Source organism: Acanthopagrus latus, chromosome 6 (genome assembly GCF_904848185.1).
Source record: "Acanthopagrus latus isolate v.2019 chromosome 6, fAcaLat1.1, whole genome shotgun sequence".
NCBI classification, from domain to species: domain Eukaryota; kingdom Metazoa; phylum Chordata; class Actinopteri; order Spariformes; family Sparidae; genus Acanthopagrus; species Acanthopagrus latus.
Window position 1 is genome coordinate 8,927,992 of NC_051044.1, and position 18,292 is coordinate 8,946,283.

The 18,292-nt window shown below is 40.7% G+C and overlaps 1 protein-coding gene across 5 annotated transcripts in view; it reads right to left on the reverse strand.

Moving 5' to 3' along the window:
- Positions 1-524: 524 nt before the first annotated feature.
- slc16a1a (solute carrier family 16 member 1a) overlaps positions 525-18,292 on the reverse strand; it is a 119,270-nt gene continuing 101,502 nt past the window's right edge. For 4 of the 5 annotated variants that reach the window (XM_037102228.1, XM_037102223.1, XM_037102227.1 and 1 more), the window contains 5 exons: positions 11,186-13,598; positions 6,101-6,361; positions 2,603-2,746; positions 1,647-2,420; positions 525-1,167 (listed from right to left, as the gene is read on the reverse strand). In XM_037102228.1, coding sequence (XP_036958123.1) covers positions 932-1,167; positions 1,647-2,420; positions 2,603-2,746; positions 6,101-6,317 — 1,371 coding nt within the window. In that variant the 5' untranslated portion in view covers positions 6,318-6,361; positions 11,186-13,598 and the 3' untranslated portion in view covers positions 525-931. The remainder of the gene's footprint in view (positions 1,168-1,646; positions 2,421-2,602; positions 2,747-6,100; positions 6,362-11,185; positions 13,599-18,292) is intronic. The other variant, XM_037102224.1, reaches the window with a different exon arrangement.

Genomic DNA, 18,292 nt, shown 5'->3' on the forward strand with positions numbered 1-18,292 from the left:
TTAGTAGATCTCTACAGAACTTTCTAATGTTTGATTCATAAGAAACATTGAACACGTTTGGATTTTTTGTCAATGACACTTTATTTGATTTTCTGGTGTGTGTTTTCATATATTGCAGTCAGTGGCATATTTTCACATCACGTGAATAAACAAAGTTATGCAACAAGGTTTAATGCACTCAAAATTGTAGATGATCATCCATCATCACAGCTAGACAAGTAAAACATGTTTACATGTGAGAATTAAGGTGAATATATGTGCAGAATATACAAAGTGATATCTTCAAATACTCCATGACTGTGTGGTCCTATCAGGTCCTTGTAAACACTTAAAGATCTTTACAAATGTGTTTGAGAGCGAACACTACAATTATGCACTTTCACGGAGAATGTGCGTGGTTGATTTAAAAAAAATAGAGCTCTGCACTCAGCCTGTTCTCTATTGAAAAAACTTTAACTATATAGTACAATATATATATATATATATATATATATATATATATATATATATATATATATATATATATATATATATATATATATATATATATATGCTGCAGATATGTGCTGCAGAAAAAAGAGGTTATAAGGATATAATCTGATATTCAAAACATAAAACTCTAACATCACAAGGGACATAAAAGGCTAAACAAACTGGAATAGTCTAACAAATGCACATAACAGTCCATATAAGCATATAAGAGGTATTTTATGTAGAGTGTTCATTAGTGTTTAAAGGACTTTGATGGTGTGTAAATATTTTAGATGGAATTCAGAGTGAGGTTATGAGGCTATGGTTCCTGCACTGGACTTCATAAACGATTTAATTATTAAAGAGAAAAATGTTTATCTGCTGTCCCGATTCACCCGAGCATCTGTTGTTCATACGTATGCACCCCACTGAGGACAGTGATTTAACGTGGTACAGATAATCAGACAGTGTCTTCTGTGTTCCTCGCTTCTGCCACCTCCTTTGCAGCATTGTCCCTGTTAGACCTCTGTTCTCTTCCTCCCACCCTGGCCCTCCTCTCCTCCTCTTTCTTCTCTTTGGCCAGCAGTCGGTAGTTGAGTCCCATCCCCATGAACAGGAAGACGCTGGAGACAATGAGGAGGATCCCGCAGCCCTGGTACGTGTACTTGTAGTCGTGATAGATGTCTTTGAACTTCCCTGTGAAGACAAAAAAGGCACATTGCATAATTTTTTATTTACTGTCAACATTAAAAGGGAGTAACTGGTAAGAAATGGCTTCTTCTCCCTGCCTAAGCTAGTAGCTCAGTGAGTCATGGAGCTGAGCTGCTGTTGGAGCTGAGCTGCTGTTGAAAAAAAAGTGTAGAAAAATTTCCTTTCAGGACATTTTTTAAAATTTTGCGTTCCAGAAAATGTCGGAGGTTGAACCAAAAACTGAACAAAATGACATCTCTGTGGCAAGTGTCCAGCAGAATTGCACCTTCAGCAGTGAAGCCTCCTTGCATTATAAATGAAATAGAGGAAAAACATAGACAACACAAGAGGTAGCCTAGCCTGACACAAATACTGTTGTCTACTAATCTACACCTATCTGTCTACACCCTATCCCCCTCCCATGGGCGCTACCATTGTTGGGTGAAATACATTAAAAATCAGCAGCAGTGAGCTGATCTACTCACCAAGCAGAGGGGGGCCCAGCAACACAGGACCACACTCCATGATGGTGACCAGCCCGACAGCACTGGAGAAACGCTGGGCTCCCACCAGGTCCATAAGGGTCTCAAACAGCACAGAGCTCAGCCATCCAAAGGCAAACCCAAAGAACATGGCATAAATCACAAAGCCTTTATAGTCTACTGACAGCGGTGCCAGGACGTGGCAAACTCCGTTGTACAGCACCGAGGCAGCAAAGAAGTACTGTATCCTGGGCCGGACCCACTTGGTGTTTGCCACAATACCCATCGAGGGCCGTGCAACCATGTCAACAAAAGCCAGCACAGACAGAAGGAAGGCCGCCTTCTCTTTGGGGATGTCTTTACTCTTTGCAAAATTACTGAGAAACACCAGTGGAGCAAAGAGACCGAAGAACATGATAATATTGCCCATGATGTAGAGCAAAAAGCCACGGTGCTTGAACAAGGAGAGATCAATGAAGCTGTTAATAATCTGTGACACAGTCCTCCTTTCTGTGGTCTTCTCTGCAGGTTTGGGTTTTGGTCCTATGGGTCGCATGAGAGATCCGGCGACACAGCAGTTGAAGAGGAGGCCACCCAGGATCAAAAAACTTCCTCTCCAGCCAAACTTATCAAAGAGCCAGGTGTTTATAGGGGCCATGGTGGAGAGAAAGACGGGGCTGCCAGCCATGGCGATCCCATTGGCAATTGGCCGTTTCATGTAGAAGTACTTCCCAATCATGGTGAGGGCAGGGTTGAGGTTGAAGGCCAATCCTAAACCTTAAACAGTCAATCAAAACACATTATATGAGTTGGTGAACAACGATTTAAGCAATTCATTGAGGGAATCATGACAGTTCTTGGTGTTTTTACTTCTAAGGAACACTAGATGGCAACAGTGCACAGGAAAAAAACAGGTGACTCATGAACAAACTTAAAAATATAGAGTTAAAATTAGGTACCTCCCACCACACCAATACAAAAGTACAGTGCTTGAACAGAGTTGCAGAAAGAGGCAGCAATAAGGCCCGCTCCAGACAGACATCCTCCAGCAATCATCACAGGTCGACTCCCATATTTATTAACCAGGATGCTGCTAATAGGACCTGAACAAGCAAAAAAACAAAACAAAAACAAAAACAATGCATGAACCCATATTAAAAGCTGAAAAATAGTGATTTCTACCCAATCATCAATACACAGTTCTATATTTAACCACCAGAGAGCTCCAGTGCCACAGCTGTGGCTCAGCGAAATCAAACATCTTCTGCAATCATTTTTGTCAGTGCTGCACTGCAGTAGATGTGTTCTCATGCCATTAATAATGAGATCTGTCAGAAAAACCATGAAAGCTGTAATGAAATAAGCATTTATTTTGGCTCAGGGAATCATAAAAATCGACAGAGGGAGAATTTGTTTGTTGATTCTTCTTAAATTGACTCATTTGAATGGTTTATTGCAGGAGCCCGGGTTCAGTTCATGCGGGTGGGTGTATACGTGTGTGTTTTCAGAGGAAGTTTGAGGGGCTGGTGTGTGCCTGAGGTTAAATCGACAACTGGTATCTTGTTAAGTACATTTTCTTTTGCCACTAGTTTCAAAGAAAGAGTGACATGGTGAGGTAACAGTCATTCAACATATTAATATGCATGCACCTACAATTCAACATTACCTCAAGAAAATCGTTGTGACTTGCAAACACGTGACTGAAACGCTCGCAGTGTTCAGGTTCCAGAACAAATCTCCGTCCACGGCTTATAACAACCGGTCTAAATGAGTATGAGGACCCACATGGAAGACACTTATGCCTTCCTGCCAAATCCCTGCACTGCCCAATGAACCTAAATAGAAACTGACAGTTTTTGTTTAGAGGTTGTCCAGACTCATTTGCCAGCACGGCGCAAGACAAAGGGTTTTTAAATTGTAATGCAGGCGGCCTCCACACTAGCAATGAGTTCTTTCCTTCCGCCTTGCAGGGAGAGTTGCTTAGGATAAAAAGGTTGGAGACAAACCAATGTAGAATATTATGAATGTAATGAATCAAAAATTGAGGGAGTACAGAGGTACGCAACAGTAGGTTGTTAATGAACTTCTCCTGCTGATGTGCTTGGAATGTCTAACTCATACGGTAACACACTCAGCTGTCATCTACTCACAGCACCGACTTACTTGCTTTCGATTATAATGCATAGCTTGCTTTGTCTGTGTGTGCTTGCATTGAAACATTTGCATTTATTAACAATGTTTAACCTGAACCTGCAGATTGAGTAAACTTGTTTGTACAGGTGCATATCTCACTTTTTCAGCCATGAAATACCACAAACGTCTAGAGCCATTATGTAATGCTAGGGATAAAAAAAAAGGGATAAAAAATATTGGTAACACTTCTTATTATGATCCTATTAGTTTCCCTTCGATAACATCTTAATTACTATTTATGATATTAAATCAGGAGATTCATGTACATGAATTGCAACTTCGGTTCATCCAAAAATTGAAGATTCAGTCATTATCTACTCATCCCCTTCCTGATGAAAAGCAAACATTTATTGAGCTTCACAGCAAACAGCGTGGCAGTATTCTCCTAAACAACTGAAGCAGATGGAGACAACAACAGCAAGAAAACATAGAACAGCTCCATAAAATCCAAGTCCCTGTAAACCTCAAGATCCAAAAATGATTTGAAAAGACATTAAAAAGTCTTTTTCAAGCTGAAATCCTGACTGTCGCTGCTCAGCTAAAAGTGTTAGCCTGTGTTCAGGGTGTAAATAACGTCAACCCCCAGCAATGTGAGGTGTTCAGGAAAATGCCGCAGTGCTGTTTTGCTGTGAAACTCCAGAGATGTTTTGTGAACAGAAAAAAACCCTATATAATTACCTAATTTTCATTTTTAGGTGACCCTTTCCTTCAATATGCTTCCCTCAGTATGGGCTTTAGAAGGTGGGGCCAGACTCTCACACTCTGTTTATAACACATGTATTATAGTCTAAGTGTTAAAGTCCAAATAAATTTGAATTAAGTCTTCCTTATTAAGAATATGTTTCTGAGGGATGTCTTGCTCACAGATAATTCACTTGTAGAAACTGTGTGGGTTACTAAGTGCTAAACTACTTTATGATGGCCAAAAAAAAGACAAAACGCAAATAATATGTATGATAGTAAGCATCTAGTTAAAGCTTCAGTTAAACATGAGTACCCCAATATGAACTGTTACCAAAATATTAAGGTTTAGCACTATGCACTGTCAGTGTGAAGACATTGGTACAGCTGTCTCTCTGTAAAACACATTTACGTTCATGCCCTCTTTTGAATCATGATCTTTTATTGTGAATTTGTATGTAATTTAACCTACTGGATAGCTTGTATTTCACCTCGACCCTGAGTCTGTAATCAAGTTTAATTTAAATCAAATTATAACATCATGTAACGTGAAAGACATATTAGAAATAATGGGATGGTATCACAGTATAACTCGGTGACCTTTAACCACTGCAGGGAATGTGCTGCTGAACTACAAGCAGCATTGATTCCTTTATGGGCGACGCGGTGCTCCCATTGTACAGTAATGAGGGCTTAACTTGGACGTGCAGTTTTGCTTTTTAATTGCATCCATTGTGCAACTCACTAGTGTAGACATTGTATAGCAAAGATATAATACAGTAAAGAAAAGTTAAGATGTAATATGTACAGGGGAAACAAATGAAAGCACTTCAAGCCTAACGAAAACGCACAATGTCCACTTCTGTCTTATCGCTTGCAGGCCGGAATAGCAAATTTGACACAAAGTAGTTTCATGCGGTGTAATATTTTCCTCCTCACATCAGTTTGGTGCACTGAAGCAACTTTGCTGAAACTTCCCTGAGATTAAAAAAAGATGCCTAAGTCATCATTTTCCCAGGTTATCACACGTTAGAGTAAAGAAGAGTGCAGTGTTTTGATTTCAGAGCCGACGGTCTTGAGGGACGAAGAGAGCTCCTTTGAACTCCGCTCTCTCCGTGTTGAATATCACGCGCATGAATAGAGCCTTATCATCACATGACCGGCCGGACCTGTGTGACATCATCCAGAGTCTCTCATCAGGGCAGGAAAACAAGGGAGCCCTTGGTGGTGTTCCACTCTAAAAGCACTAGGGGAAACAATGAGCAGGTATACAAAGCTAAAACCCATTCATGTGTGCCAGGGAAGGATACTGTTGCACCGTTATAAGCAACACTTCAATGGTGGAGGTACAGAATGGTTTTATCTCAGTGTGAGAGTCTGATTTAATTCGGAGGATCTCGGGCCTGTTGGTGGACAAACCGAGGCTAAAAAGCTACAATGCGAGTCTGTATTTGATCAAAATGCAACGCATTGGTTTTCAACTGAACACTCCAGGATTAAATCTTTTACCGCTGTGAATTCAATCCATTAATCCTCTTAATGTGCTAAATGTCAAGTGTTAACAAAACCATGTATTGGCTCACCTCCGCCGTACATGCATGCTAACATGATGGAGGAGATCCAGGACACCTGGCTGCTGGTCACATCGAAGATCACCTCGATCTCTTTGAAGAAGACAGTGATGGACTTCGGGAATGCATAGGAGAAGCCAATAGAGATGAAGGCACCAGCTACCACCATCCATCCCCAGCCACCCTCAGGTGGTGTGTAGCCTTGAGGACCACCGACAGCGGGCGCCATTTTCACTCCTCGTCGATTTCAACACGTTGCACAGATACGAGTGTCTGTTCAGGAGAGAGGAAAACAGCAAAGGAAACTACTTCATTGTTGGCATATTTTATTTTGTTTTACTGTTCATAAGCCAGAAGAAGTTTGAAGAACGTTATTGTGGAAAAGTTAATTGATTGAGAGTTAAGTGCTCAATAAGTGGTTGAATTGTAGAAGACTGAAGTGAATATAATGATCCAAGGACATATCAAATTGTAAAACCTCATGTTTTAGTCCTAAGATGTGAAAAATTATCATCTCGACACACACAGCTTCTAAGGATCATTATAAAGCCCTCTTTTAACTGATATCTCATTGGACAATAAGAAAAGAGCATTAAAAAGATAATTCGGAATAAATCTGACTCAATTTAAAGACCATTTCCACATGGAATCACAGTTATAGCTCAGACATTTTACACAGGTTTCCAAAAAGAAACCAGTTACTTTTAAATGATGTCTCCATCTGGATCATTAACAGGGCACTTTGGGTGTTTTCCAGGAACTTGGCTGTGATTTTCCAAGAATCCTCTTGTACTTAGTCCTTTAGCTCCCCTTTTCAAACCTGGGTTGTCAAGGTGCACAACTACTTAATGTATTCATTCATTAATTTCTTATATCTTTTATTTTACATAAATGTTTTTCCCTTTTTAGTTCCTACAAGGGTTTATATGTTGTGTTTCATAGTATTTTACAATGGCCATGACTGTGAGAAGATAATAACTATCGGATTAATAGTTGCTGAAGGTTTCAATGTGCAAATTTGATGCAAAACTGTTCAGAGCCACTGATGTCAAACGTTTTAAAGCATCCCAGTCGCCAGGATAAAATACTGACAGTTAACATTTCTGCAAACCACTATTACACTCACCTACTTGGCACGTGTGATAGGCTACTACCATATAGATATTTATGTCATAGCATGTTTCCAATACATGTTTATGACCTGACTTTTATATTGGGAGGAGGAGGGGATGGTCGTGGAGTTACAGGCGACCAAGCCGCTGACACCCCTGGATATTTTTAAGGAGACTTTGGGACAATTTCTATGGATAACGGATATTTTTTTCTCCAGGCCAACAGGTATTTCTAGCCAAAACATGAACCCCTAACCATGTGGCCTGATGCTAACCAGAAAACAAGCACAGCACAGTCACAGGAAAAAATTGTAAAATGTGTCTTAATAAACATAAAGTTTAGACAATAAGGAAGTTTCAACATATCAACATGTTTTGGAGAAACATACTTATGACATTTATTCTGCTGTTTGGGTTGTTCAAAGCTGAGAGAAAAACACTGTGTTCATTTCAAACAGAATTACATGTAAAAGTTTTGTATTTATCTCTTTTACCTCCAGTAAGTGTTGGTTAAATCTTTTGGACCTTTTAAAAATGACCCTACCTCCAATAAAGGGATCGTTGTTGATGTCTGACAGTATTGATCATTGCCCTCTGACCTCTGCTTTCTCTCATGCTTCTCATCCTCAGCAGTAACTGACCAAACCTGCCTTCGAACTGTCTGTAAGCAGTTGGCCTCTTACTTGTTTCACTGTAGTACGTGCTCCGCTTACTGACCGATATGTACCTCTGTGTATCTGTGCTTTGCTGATACCTCATGTGTGTTTGGAAAAAGTGATCATATTTATCAAAAAAACATTTCCCTAACTCAGTGAGAGTTTAAAGAATGATTTTTGCTTTGAATTGCTCGGTGCATGTATTCGCTGAACTCCCACCCGCTGATCTCCCACAGTCTCACTTTAGAGGTGATGAATAAGAGTCCATCTGCAGAGTCAAACAGCTTACTGTATTGTTTACACAGGGGAGACTATCCAGAGAAAACATCGATCAGAAGCATGAACACAGGTTGAATTCAAGCTGCTCGGTAGCTCAGGGCTATAGTGGGTGATGATATAGTGTTTTTTCAGGCGAGGAGGACTTGATGTGGTTGATGAATTGGTTTAGTGCTCTGAAAACTTATTGGGTAAGCCAGTTGTGTGCAGCGAGTAGTGAATATTTAATGGTTTAAAGAACTTTTGTTATTGAGCTGGGATTTTAGCAGCTGCTCTGCAGCTGTAAAGGTGCCTCCCTCATTATTCTATAGATGCAATAGGCAACGGAGGTGAAATAAGATCTTGTGCCTCTTATTTACTCAAACAGACACAGAGAGTCACTTGAGAGAAAGACACCACTAGAGCATAACATATTACATTTGCATATACTGTGGGTGACATACTGTGTGAAGTTAATGATTTGTCAGCATGTAATGAAGATTACAATGACTCACATGTCTTCTGTTTCAGACTTTTATTTTAACACCTCATCAAGAGGAGGTAGAATTGTTAGAAAGAGTTAACACATACCACGAGTGCCTGCTCATTGTTAAGTGATGTAATGGTGTCACTGTCCTACACACTGGTGAGAGATATTTTGAACAATAGACAAAAACACATTGACAATTACCAACTGTAGGACATTAGAGACTTTATATTTTCTTTTTTATTTAAGAGAAAGGTATATAGACTTTATGACAGAGACTTCTGTATAGAAAGAGCTGATTTGCTTTTATTCTCGAAGAGTAAAAGCTCAGTATCTGGTGTAAGAAGCTGGTGTAAGAAGTCTAACTTAACACAAAGACTGAAACCAGAGGAACACCATCAGGCGAGGCAACCCAGGCAAATGTTTGCGGCCCCCAAAAGCATTTGGGAAAAGGGGCCTCTGATGGCCACTCATATGGGCCCATTTTGCAGTGACAACTTAAAACCTCCCATAAAGGCACGACACAGTGCAATGCTTCCTAAAACCCCCGCGGTGAAGCACTTTCTGGGAGAGTGGGAACATCAGGAAAAAGCAGCAACTTTAAGGGATGTCCACCATGACATTCCCATTAAACTTGCATTGCTTCATTTAAATCATTTAGTAATAGACCTAGGTTTTATTGTTCTAGTTTGTAATATCATTTATCGCTTGAAAATTGTGTAAATTGAAGATTTGAAATTGTTTGGATTTCTTTTTTATATAAAGGTAATGAACCCTGGTTGGATGTGTGGATGTGTGCCCCTTGATTTTTTGGGGGGCTCAAACAGACTCTAGAATTGGCAAAGTATGAGATGCATACAATAACATTAATTAACCGCCCTCTCACTCTCAATGTATCTAATACGGCAGCTTGATCAGTGGCCTGACGCTGTAGGTGCCCCTGTAGCGTCATTGTTTTGAGGTGCCTCTCTAGTGTAAACAGTGAAAAAGGACCACATTGTTACGAGGGTGGTTTGGTTTGCCGGCTCACATACAGGACTTTCCCCCAGGAGACCTGACTTTGAGTTGTGTGTGTAACCAGAAGTCAAAGAAAAATGACTTGTTTACATTATGTGACATAAGTTACCTGACTGAACTCATATATTAACTTAATATTCAATTTAACCCAAACCATGATTTTCACACTAACCCTAACCTAGTTTATGTGCCAAAACCTGACCAAACTGCGACTTTTTCACATTGTATATATTTCTAATAAACCTGTATTGGGGATTTGGCATCATATCTAGATCTAGAAACTGTTTTCCATTGAGAAAGCAAAGTTTTTCCCAACATGAACTATTTCCAGTAATTGTTTTGCTCTTTTTTAGTTGTTGTCCCCAGCTTTATTCACATGTTGTCACTTTAATAAACAGAGGTCACGGACACTCTGGATTCCCCTTCACACCTGTCATGTTTCCCACTGCAAAAAACTAAAGGTTGAAGGTACAATAAAGGTCAGTTGAAAGATTCTTAGTCTGAAAATAGTCACCAGACATCTACCAGACGGCCTCTCATATGGGACAGTATGCATGGGAAATGTTCCTTACTGGCAGCAGAGACGGCGTATTTTTACACAGGATGAAAAATTCAGTAGTTGACATTAGATGATAAATGGAGGAACACCTTAAGACAGACGGCACCCCAGATAAAATGGCAAGACCAAAATAATGAATAAAATGGATAATTTCATACTAAGGATTGATCGCTCGGCTCTATAGCGGAGAGAAAAGTATCAAACAACTCAGTGAAGCCTGCAGAGTTGATTCATTTAAGCCAGCTACAGAAGAATGAAATAAGTAGACAAATGCGCCGAGGCACTGACTCTAACTCCCCCTCGCACTGTAAAGGTCTAAATAAAGCATGTTTGAAGGGGGGCGGCCCCAAAGTGCCACACATACGTGCACAGAGCAGGGTCGGCTCAGCTGAGCGCATTATAGAAACACAACAGGATTTGGTGTCACTGCTGAAAGGTTAGGGGTTTGGCAGACATGGGGCACGTACTCACTGTACCGTTGACCCAGGCTTGGTATTTGGAGTGATGAAAACCTGTTGTTGGACTGACCTCGGCTGGATGGCAACTGAGTCACTCTTAATTGAAATATCATGCTGCATTCAGGGAAATACTCCCTGTCTTTAGTTTGTTCTAATTTAGTTTTTAAGTTACTTAAAAATAGATGAAATGATCAAAATTAGCCAAAATAATGTTCAATAAGATTTTTATATCTTCATTTTTGCAAGACTTTTCATACATTCTCCCTGCAGCCACGCTTTAGGCCCTCTTATGACCCCAGGTTTCTTAATACCACTTATTATCACATCTAGTGAATTTGTCTGATTAATTATGAATGAGAATCACATGCTAAATATTTGCTCAGGGAAATTGCACGCTCACATAATAAGTGTTGTTATAACCTGCACAAAGCACCGCATCTTTCATGAATTGCCAGCTGAACATAGACTTTTGCAAGTAATTATTTTTTTAAGTGATGTCTTGGTAATATTAAGTGTGTGTGTGTGTGTGTGTGTGTGTGAAGCCTGTTCTTACCTTGGCAGGAGCTCTCGATCTGGGCCAGATGAGCTCTGCAGATAAACAGCAGTCTCGGAGGCACGTTAACACTCTGCAGACATCATTGAATGGGACTGAGCTGTCTCTGAATATGTATGAAAGGGAAAAAAAAAAATAAAAAAATCACTGCATATGTTTCACAGATACTCCAGAAGAAGTGATCTGCAGCTCTGTATCCACTGTGACAGTCCAAACGTTGCCAGTGGCACCTTGATCTCAGACTTAATCTGTTTCCAGTGACTAAAGTGAGGCTGAAAAGTTGAGTTCATTCAGAGCCCGCCTCAAACAGCTGGATGATCTGGACACCATTGTGCTAAATGGTGAGGTCAGTCAACTTCTTATTGGCTGTGGGAGGCTTAGTGCCGTGCCTCCACAATGCTTTCTCCACCCCTCTGTCATGTGCTGAGCTCACACACACATGAGGTTGGAGTAATTCACCGGCCCTATAGCATGTGTGACCTAAGAGGATATCGAATCATGTCTGCACTCTAGGAGATAAGATGCTTTCTAAGACTCCCGTTTCCTGCATTAGGTGATTTATCAGTGCTATTCAACTGAATATTGGAAGGTGTAGCTATATGAGAAATCCTGTTGACTTAAACAACGGACATTGTGTACCGTGACCACCTGAAAGAAAGATTTCTGCGCACTTCAGAGGTCAGATCTGGTTGAGCCTTTCTCCCAAACTCCCGGAGGAGACATTAATGAATCGCTATCAGAGCTTGGGAAAGGAAAGGCCTGAGTACAGGAGGTTATAGAAACATGACTGTGTACTCACAAAGTGCTTCAAATTCTCAACAACCTTGAAAACGCATTTGTCTTTGTTAAGTTGTTTTATGTTGTTCCCCTCATTTTTTCCACTCAAATAAGAAATTTTATTGCTTTTCAAACAGAGGATGTAGTTGAGCACCACCCCACCTACAATTCAGCATTTTCTCCTGGGCTCACATTTATTCACAAGTGCAAAGTGTGAAGAATGGAAATGAGCCATGGGACATATACAGACACACACACACACACACACACACACACACACACACACACACACACACACACACACACACACACACACACACGTGCATACACACACGCACATACTTACAGGCATGTATTTATGCAATCAGCAATTTCCCACAAACTTTGAACACATACTATTTCTAAACACAGAGACTTTTTTTTAAATGTCTTACTGTGTCATTTTTACTTTTGAAGGGTAAGTTCACAAACTCAAGTCATTACCTACTCATCTCCATGAAAAAGGAAAGTTGGGGGAAGTTTTGTGGTTGACAAATTTCTGGAGCTTCTCAGAAAAAAAGCAGAATGTTCCTCAGCAAATGAAGACGATTGTGGTCAGATCGAACAAAAAAGTACCTGTTTTTCCACCAGTGTGAACCTGAGAAGATAATGACTGAATTGTCATTTTTGGGTGAACTCATTCTTTAAACCACATGAGCAGCATTGTCTGACATTTTAGTTTGAGTGACATATCTTAACAACTATCAGATGGATTGACTTGATTACATTTTCTTCATATATTCAAGGTCTCTAGAAGACAAATTCTACGTTTGAAGAGTTTTCTCTTACTCAGTGAAGTATCTCACATGTTCCTGTTGCATTGTTGATCCAAAGACTTTGACTTGTCCTCTAGCGCCACCGTCAGGTTGACTTTTTTGTTTGTATTGAAACATCTCAACAACTATTGGATGGAATACTGTGAAATATGGTACAGATATTCATGGTTCCCTCAGTCATGAATTGGAATAATTTTGATGAAATGATCTTTCATCTAGCGTCACCACCTTGTCAAAATTTAAATTTTCCCATTACTTTGGTTCACAACCAAATATCTGCAAAGCTTCCCATCAGCCTCACGTTGTGTTCAGTTCTAATTAGCTAGAATAAGCATGCCAACAATCTAAGTAGGAAAGTTTACCTGCTTAAAACCACTACGGAGCATCATCATCGTCAGCATGTTACGTTAAGTCAGTTTTACTTACATAGTTACTATGACTCATTTTGGATAAGAAAAAACTGACACACACAATAAAACATTTAATTTCGGGAAAGAAGAAGAAACCTTCAGAAAAGAAGGAAAGAAACAAATAGCGATACATGTAGATGGTAAAACGACTCGTTCTCCAAAACGGAGACCTGGAAGGAGGACAGGGAACACAAACATTCAAGAGTTAGCACGTCATGCACACAGATTGAAGAGACAGTCACACAAAGGGAGAGACAGAGACACGACAGCATGAAAACTAGGAAGAAAGTGAGTGAAGAGGAGAGGCAGAATTTCCTGGGGGATAAGGATCCAGAGCCAAACGTCTGGATGGCACCAACAGCCAGAAGACACAGAGATCCCTGAATGGCCACTGGTCCAGCAGAGAGGAGCCTGAGTGAAAAGACAGGAGAAAGAGAAGAAAAGTGAGACGAGGACATGGCCTGTAAGTTTAGTGTGAATAGAGCCAGTGAGACCGAGACCGACCCGTTGGAAGGATCATGGTATCAGGTCCAAGGCCCGGGGTATCCTAGGATAAGCATTAATTGAAAGTTAAGGCAAAGAGATGAGTTTTAAGTTTGGATTTAAAGGCCTCAAGAGTGTCAGATTGTCTGATTTCATCAGGGAAATTATTCCAGAGAAAAGGGGCATGATAAGAAAAGGCCCTGCAGCCTGCTGACTTCTTTTAAACTCTGGGGACGGCAGGGGCCCCCTATTCTGAGAGTGTACTGCAGAGGATGGGATATAAGGTATAATGGGTTCAGTCATATATGAAGGGGTGAGACCATTTTCAATTTTATTATGCTGATGTAAGCATTTAGCTCAAAGAACCACTGTGCTGAATACAAACTCTACCCTGGCTGCAGACTTGTTTAGCCACGTTAACTACCTGGCTGCAACACTGAGGAATGTCGCACATATAGATTGAGTTGGCATGACTACAGACTGATGACCTCATGTATGGATGTGTATAGACGGAAGCCTAGAGACTGAATCACAATGACGTCAGGATTAAAACAACAACAATGAAAAAATAGCCGCTCGCACTTCTCTAAACCTTAAATAATTGAACAGGTGGATGGTAGTGGTAAGAATCAAAAATAAACAAAGCTCAGAGAACAAGTCTTTTCTATTGTGGGCGAAAAAGAGAGCATGTTTCAGCTCAAAGCAATCAAAAGCTTGTTCTCTGTGAGTGCCAGACTTTTGTTTATTTTTGTAACAGCACTTCAGTTAGAAAGCTGATGGTTGATTTGCATTTTTGCAGATATGTAAACCATCATTTTCATCCATAAATGTAATGTTTAAAGCTGTGTAAAATGTTTAAACACATAGAGGTTAACATGATGGACCGATCTGATGTTTCGGCTGTGCTTATTTAATGATTGTGCTGCTCTGTGATTTTTTTTTAAATTTTCCCATAAAGATTCATCCATTATTCCCTGAAAAAATTAACAAAAACATTTCAATGTTAAAGAACCATCCTCCATCCAAGTTCGTGGATATCTGTTAAGTAGTTGCTGTGTTGTTTAATCCTGCTGACTGACCAACCAACAAACATGCTAAAAGAACGAGTATAGGTGAAAACATAATGTCCTTGGTGGAGCTAAAAAGAAAATGAATGTGTAAGAAAGCTACGTGACGCAGCGACCTTCGACCTGAAAGTTATTGTAAACAAACACTGTGACTGGCTGTGTAAAGTTACAGAAATATTATTCATCTTTTTTAATGAAACACTTTTCCTCTCTGCTGGCAGAACATGTTGTGAGGTCTGTTACAGTCTTGCGCACGGTGTTAAGGAACCACTGCAGTAAATGACCGTATAGCATTGTCAGAGGGATTAAAATTGATTAGCTTAACTATGTGAAACACAGCCCCTATACAGAATAATAAGCTGCGGTAAAACTGCTATACGTACTCAATCAAAACTAGGACATTCTCAGTCAACACACACTGCCAGTGTTCTTTGTTCATTACTGTGACTGATTTTCCCAGGAGCTGCCTTACATTCAAACACAATGCTCTGCATTAGTGTACAGTATTGTACAGTGTACCCCACCTCATCAGGCGTACAGCATGCACCTCTTCTTTTACTCAGATATTCCAAAATAAATCTGCCAAATAACTGAAGCATGTGGTGTCTCAACAGTTTGGTTTCTCTACAAAATCAACACCTGCTGTGTAACTAGAACCAAATAAACATTGCACCACCTCCAGCGTTGACTGGGCTCAATGTAATTGCACCGTGGCTCACAGAATTGACACTCACAGGTCAAAAGTCGGCTGCAATTACGTTTTGCCCGGGCAAGGTGGTATGGATGAAAAGTGGAGTAAATCCTGGTTTGCTGAACCGAGAGAGAGAGAGAGCGCGGGGTCTTCATGAAGGTCAGGGTGAGGGTGCAATGTTGCAAAAGCCAATTAGCTCACACGTACATGTAGGAAAACATGTATTCATATAGTGGCTGCAGTGACAGGAGAGCTTTCACCTGGCGGGATGTGGAAAAAAAGGCCTTACTGCACTTCCAGCTCAAACACACATTCTCATAAAACTCTGTGTGTGTTTCTCTCGGTTCCTCTCAGGACAGAAAAGCTGTTTTTGGCAGACATTTTGGAGCGTGGAACAAGGCCAGGCGACAGAGTCACTGAGACTGAAAGTGACTGAAGGTCTCTCCAGCTCCGGCTTCGACAGCAATGCATCATTTGCTCAGGAAAGCGGTTCAGGGGACATTAGTCTCTTGAATGGCTTACTAAAGGATGTAACGCACTTATTAGATCCTTGAGACTCGAGGCGATAAACTCATCACACTGGGAGACACTGGAGGCACTGCACTTTTGTTTTTGGTCTCCACCAACCCATGAGGAAAAAATCTGCCACTTGCTCCACAATATTTACCAGCTGGCAGCGTTGCCTTATCTGCGATTAGTATAATTATACGACTACGATGAAAACATCATAATGTTATCAGAGCAGATGTTATGTGATAATTGAGTCTTGTCATTTAGTCTTTGGCGATTAGACTCTAAAGGGAGATTCTGTCATCGAGGGGGACCAAGAACACCCCCCCTTAGAGTCTGGACATTGGTGGTGTTGGCGGCTGATGACTCAGTTGAGACTGACAGGCTGATGAACTGATGAAGCTGGTGAATCTGCGAAGACTGTCCTGAGATGGGGAGGTGGAAGCGACGAGCAAAACAGTAACATGATTGAACTTAAGGCAGAGAGAGAATCGTATTCAAAAAGACAGCAGCTCTTGGGCTAACGTCGTAGGTGTGTGGCCTCACTACTGGATAGATGTGACCTGCTGATGTGAACACTTTATATCTCAATTTCATCTCTCCCGTAACTTTACACCGCAGTGTTACTGTTGTTGTCCCTAGCTGCAAAGACAGCAGTGGTCCACAACTGATGTCATCTAGTAGAAGCAATGCCAGTTTTGAACCAATCTTTAGAACAGACTTTACCACAACATCAACATTTACCTTCCTTGCCTCCTCCATCAGCTGGGTTCCTTTTCTGAGACAGGGCAGACATGTTTTGTTTGTGCTGTAATTTGTCCATCATTTTATTGCGGGAAAAATCCAAAAATACAGCCCAGTGGCGGACTGAGTAGCAGAGTGAAAGTGAGGTTTAGATGACAACCATTACACCCTGCACAAGCAGAAGCATTTCTTTTTTTTGTTTTGTTTTGGTTTTTTTATCATCTGACTGTCGGACAATCGCTGCAAGACCGGCACGCGAGATTACAAATCCTACTATGATGAAGGCATGACAGGCAGACCAGAGGCTGTCACACTAATAGCACGGTTTAATGCTACAGGGGGAACGCAGCAGACATTTCTCCATGTAAAGTTATGTTTCACATGTATTCACTTAATTTTGCTTTGTGCACCAGAAAACCCACTGTAATAATATGCTGCATGCATGCTGTTCCCTGTGATTTTTTATTTATCAGTGCGGACAAACAATCACCAGCAGCAGAGCGACTTCGGGCTACTCCCCATTTGTTAGAGGACCAGGTTGGCAGTGTTATTTTCCCCAAGGTAAGACGCTGGCACTTCAGACCCTGCTGTCCATGTAAATTTTTAAATCAACTTGATCATGTATCAAATCAGCCAAACTGTGTAGTGGCTGCATCCTGGATAATGATTACAACCACAGCAACACTCAGTTATTATCTAGACACACCTGAGTGCATTAATGCCATTACACTATTTAATCTTTCTAATTTGTACCGAGTTGTGGAGCCAAACACAACAGTGACTGTGCATCATAATGTGACCTGCATTCAGGTCTGTGCCAAGGGCCTCAGCCTCGCGCACGGAGATATTTAATCAAATCGTAAAGCATTTTAGAGGAATTTCAATGCTTTGTTACGAGTCAGTGCCCAATTCAATGTTATCACAGATTTTGGGACACACATGGTACACAGTTATACACAACGACAGGCACAACAAAAGGTGGTTGGTGAAAGGATCGGAAACTACAACTCTGAGAGGTTTCTGATAAATACCTCAGTCACACCAGCTTTGTTTTGATCTTTTGTGTGTTTACAAGACTCCTCCCTTACACACACACACACACACACACACACACACACACTCATTATACTCTCTCCTTCTCACTTAAGAAGCACTTCAAGCCCTCCTTTGTGTTGACAGTTATCCGGCTATACTGTACGATACAATACTTCCTATGAAGGGGTCAAACTCAGCCTGCTAATGGTCGAGTTAACCTGAGAACACCTGCAGACCTGTGCTGACTTTTCCCTCCTTTGTCTTTAGATACAGCTTTATCTGTTCAGGGTTACTCTGTTTTAATGAATGTAAAGTTTATCAGGATACTTCTCTCTTAAAATGCAATCCGACGATGCACGTAGCATAATTTTCATTTGGAAGATTTGGAAGGTTCCCCAGTGGATTTTCCTCGTAAAGACACAAAAGTTATCGTTACACTTAGTGTTTCTCAGCAGAACACAATCATGTTATCTTTAGATCTAACAAATGTGATACATGCAGTTTATTCGCCAAAGAAACATTTGCAAATTGTATTAAATCATCCAAAGCAGCAATTCCTAAATGTAAGCATGAAG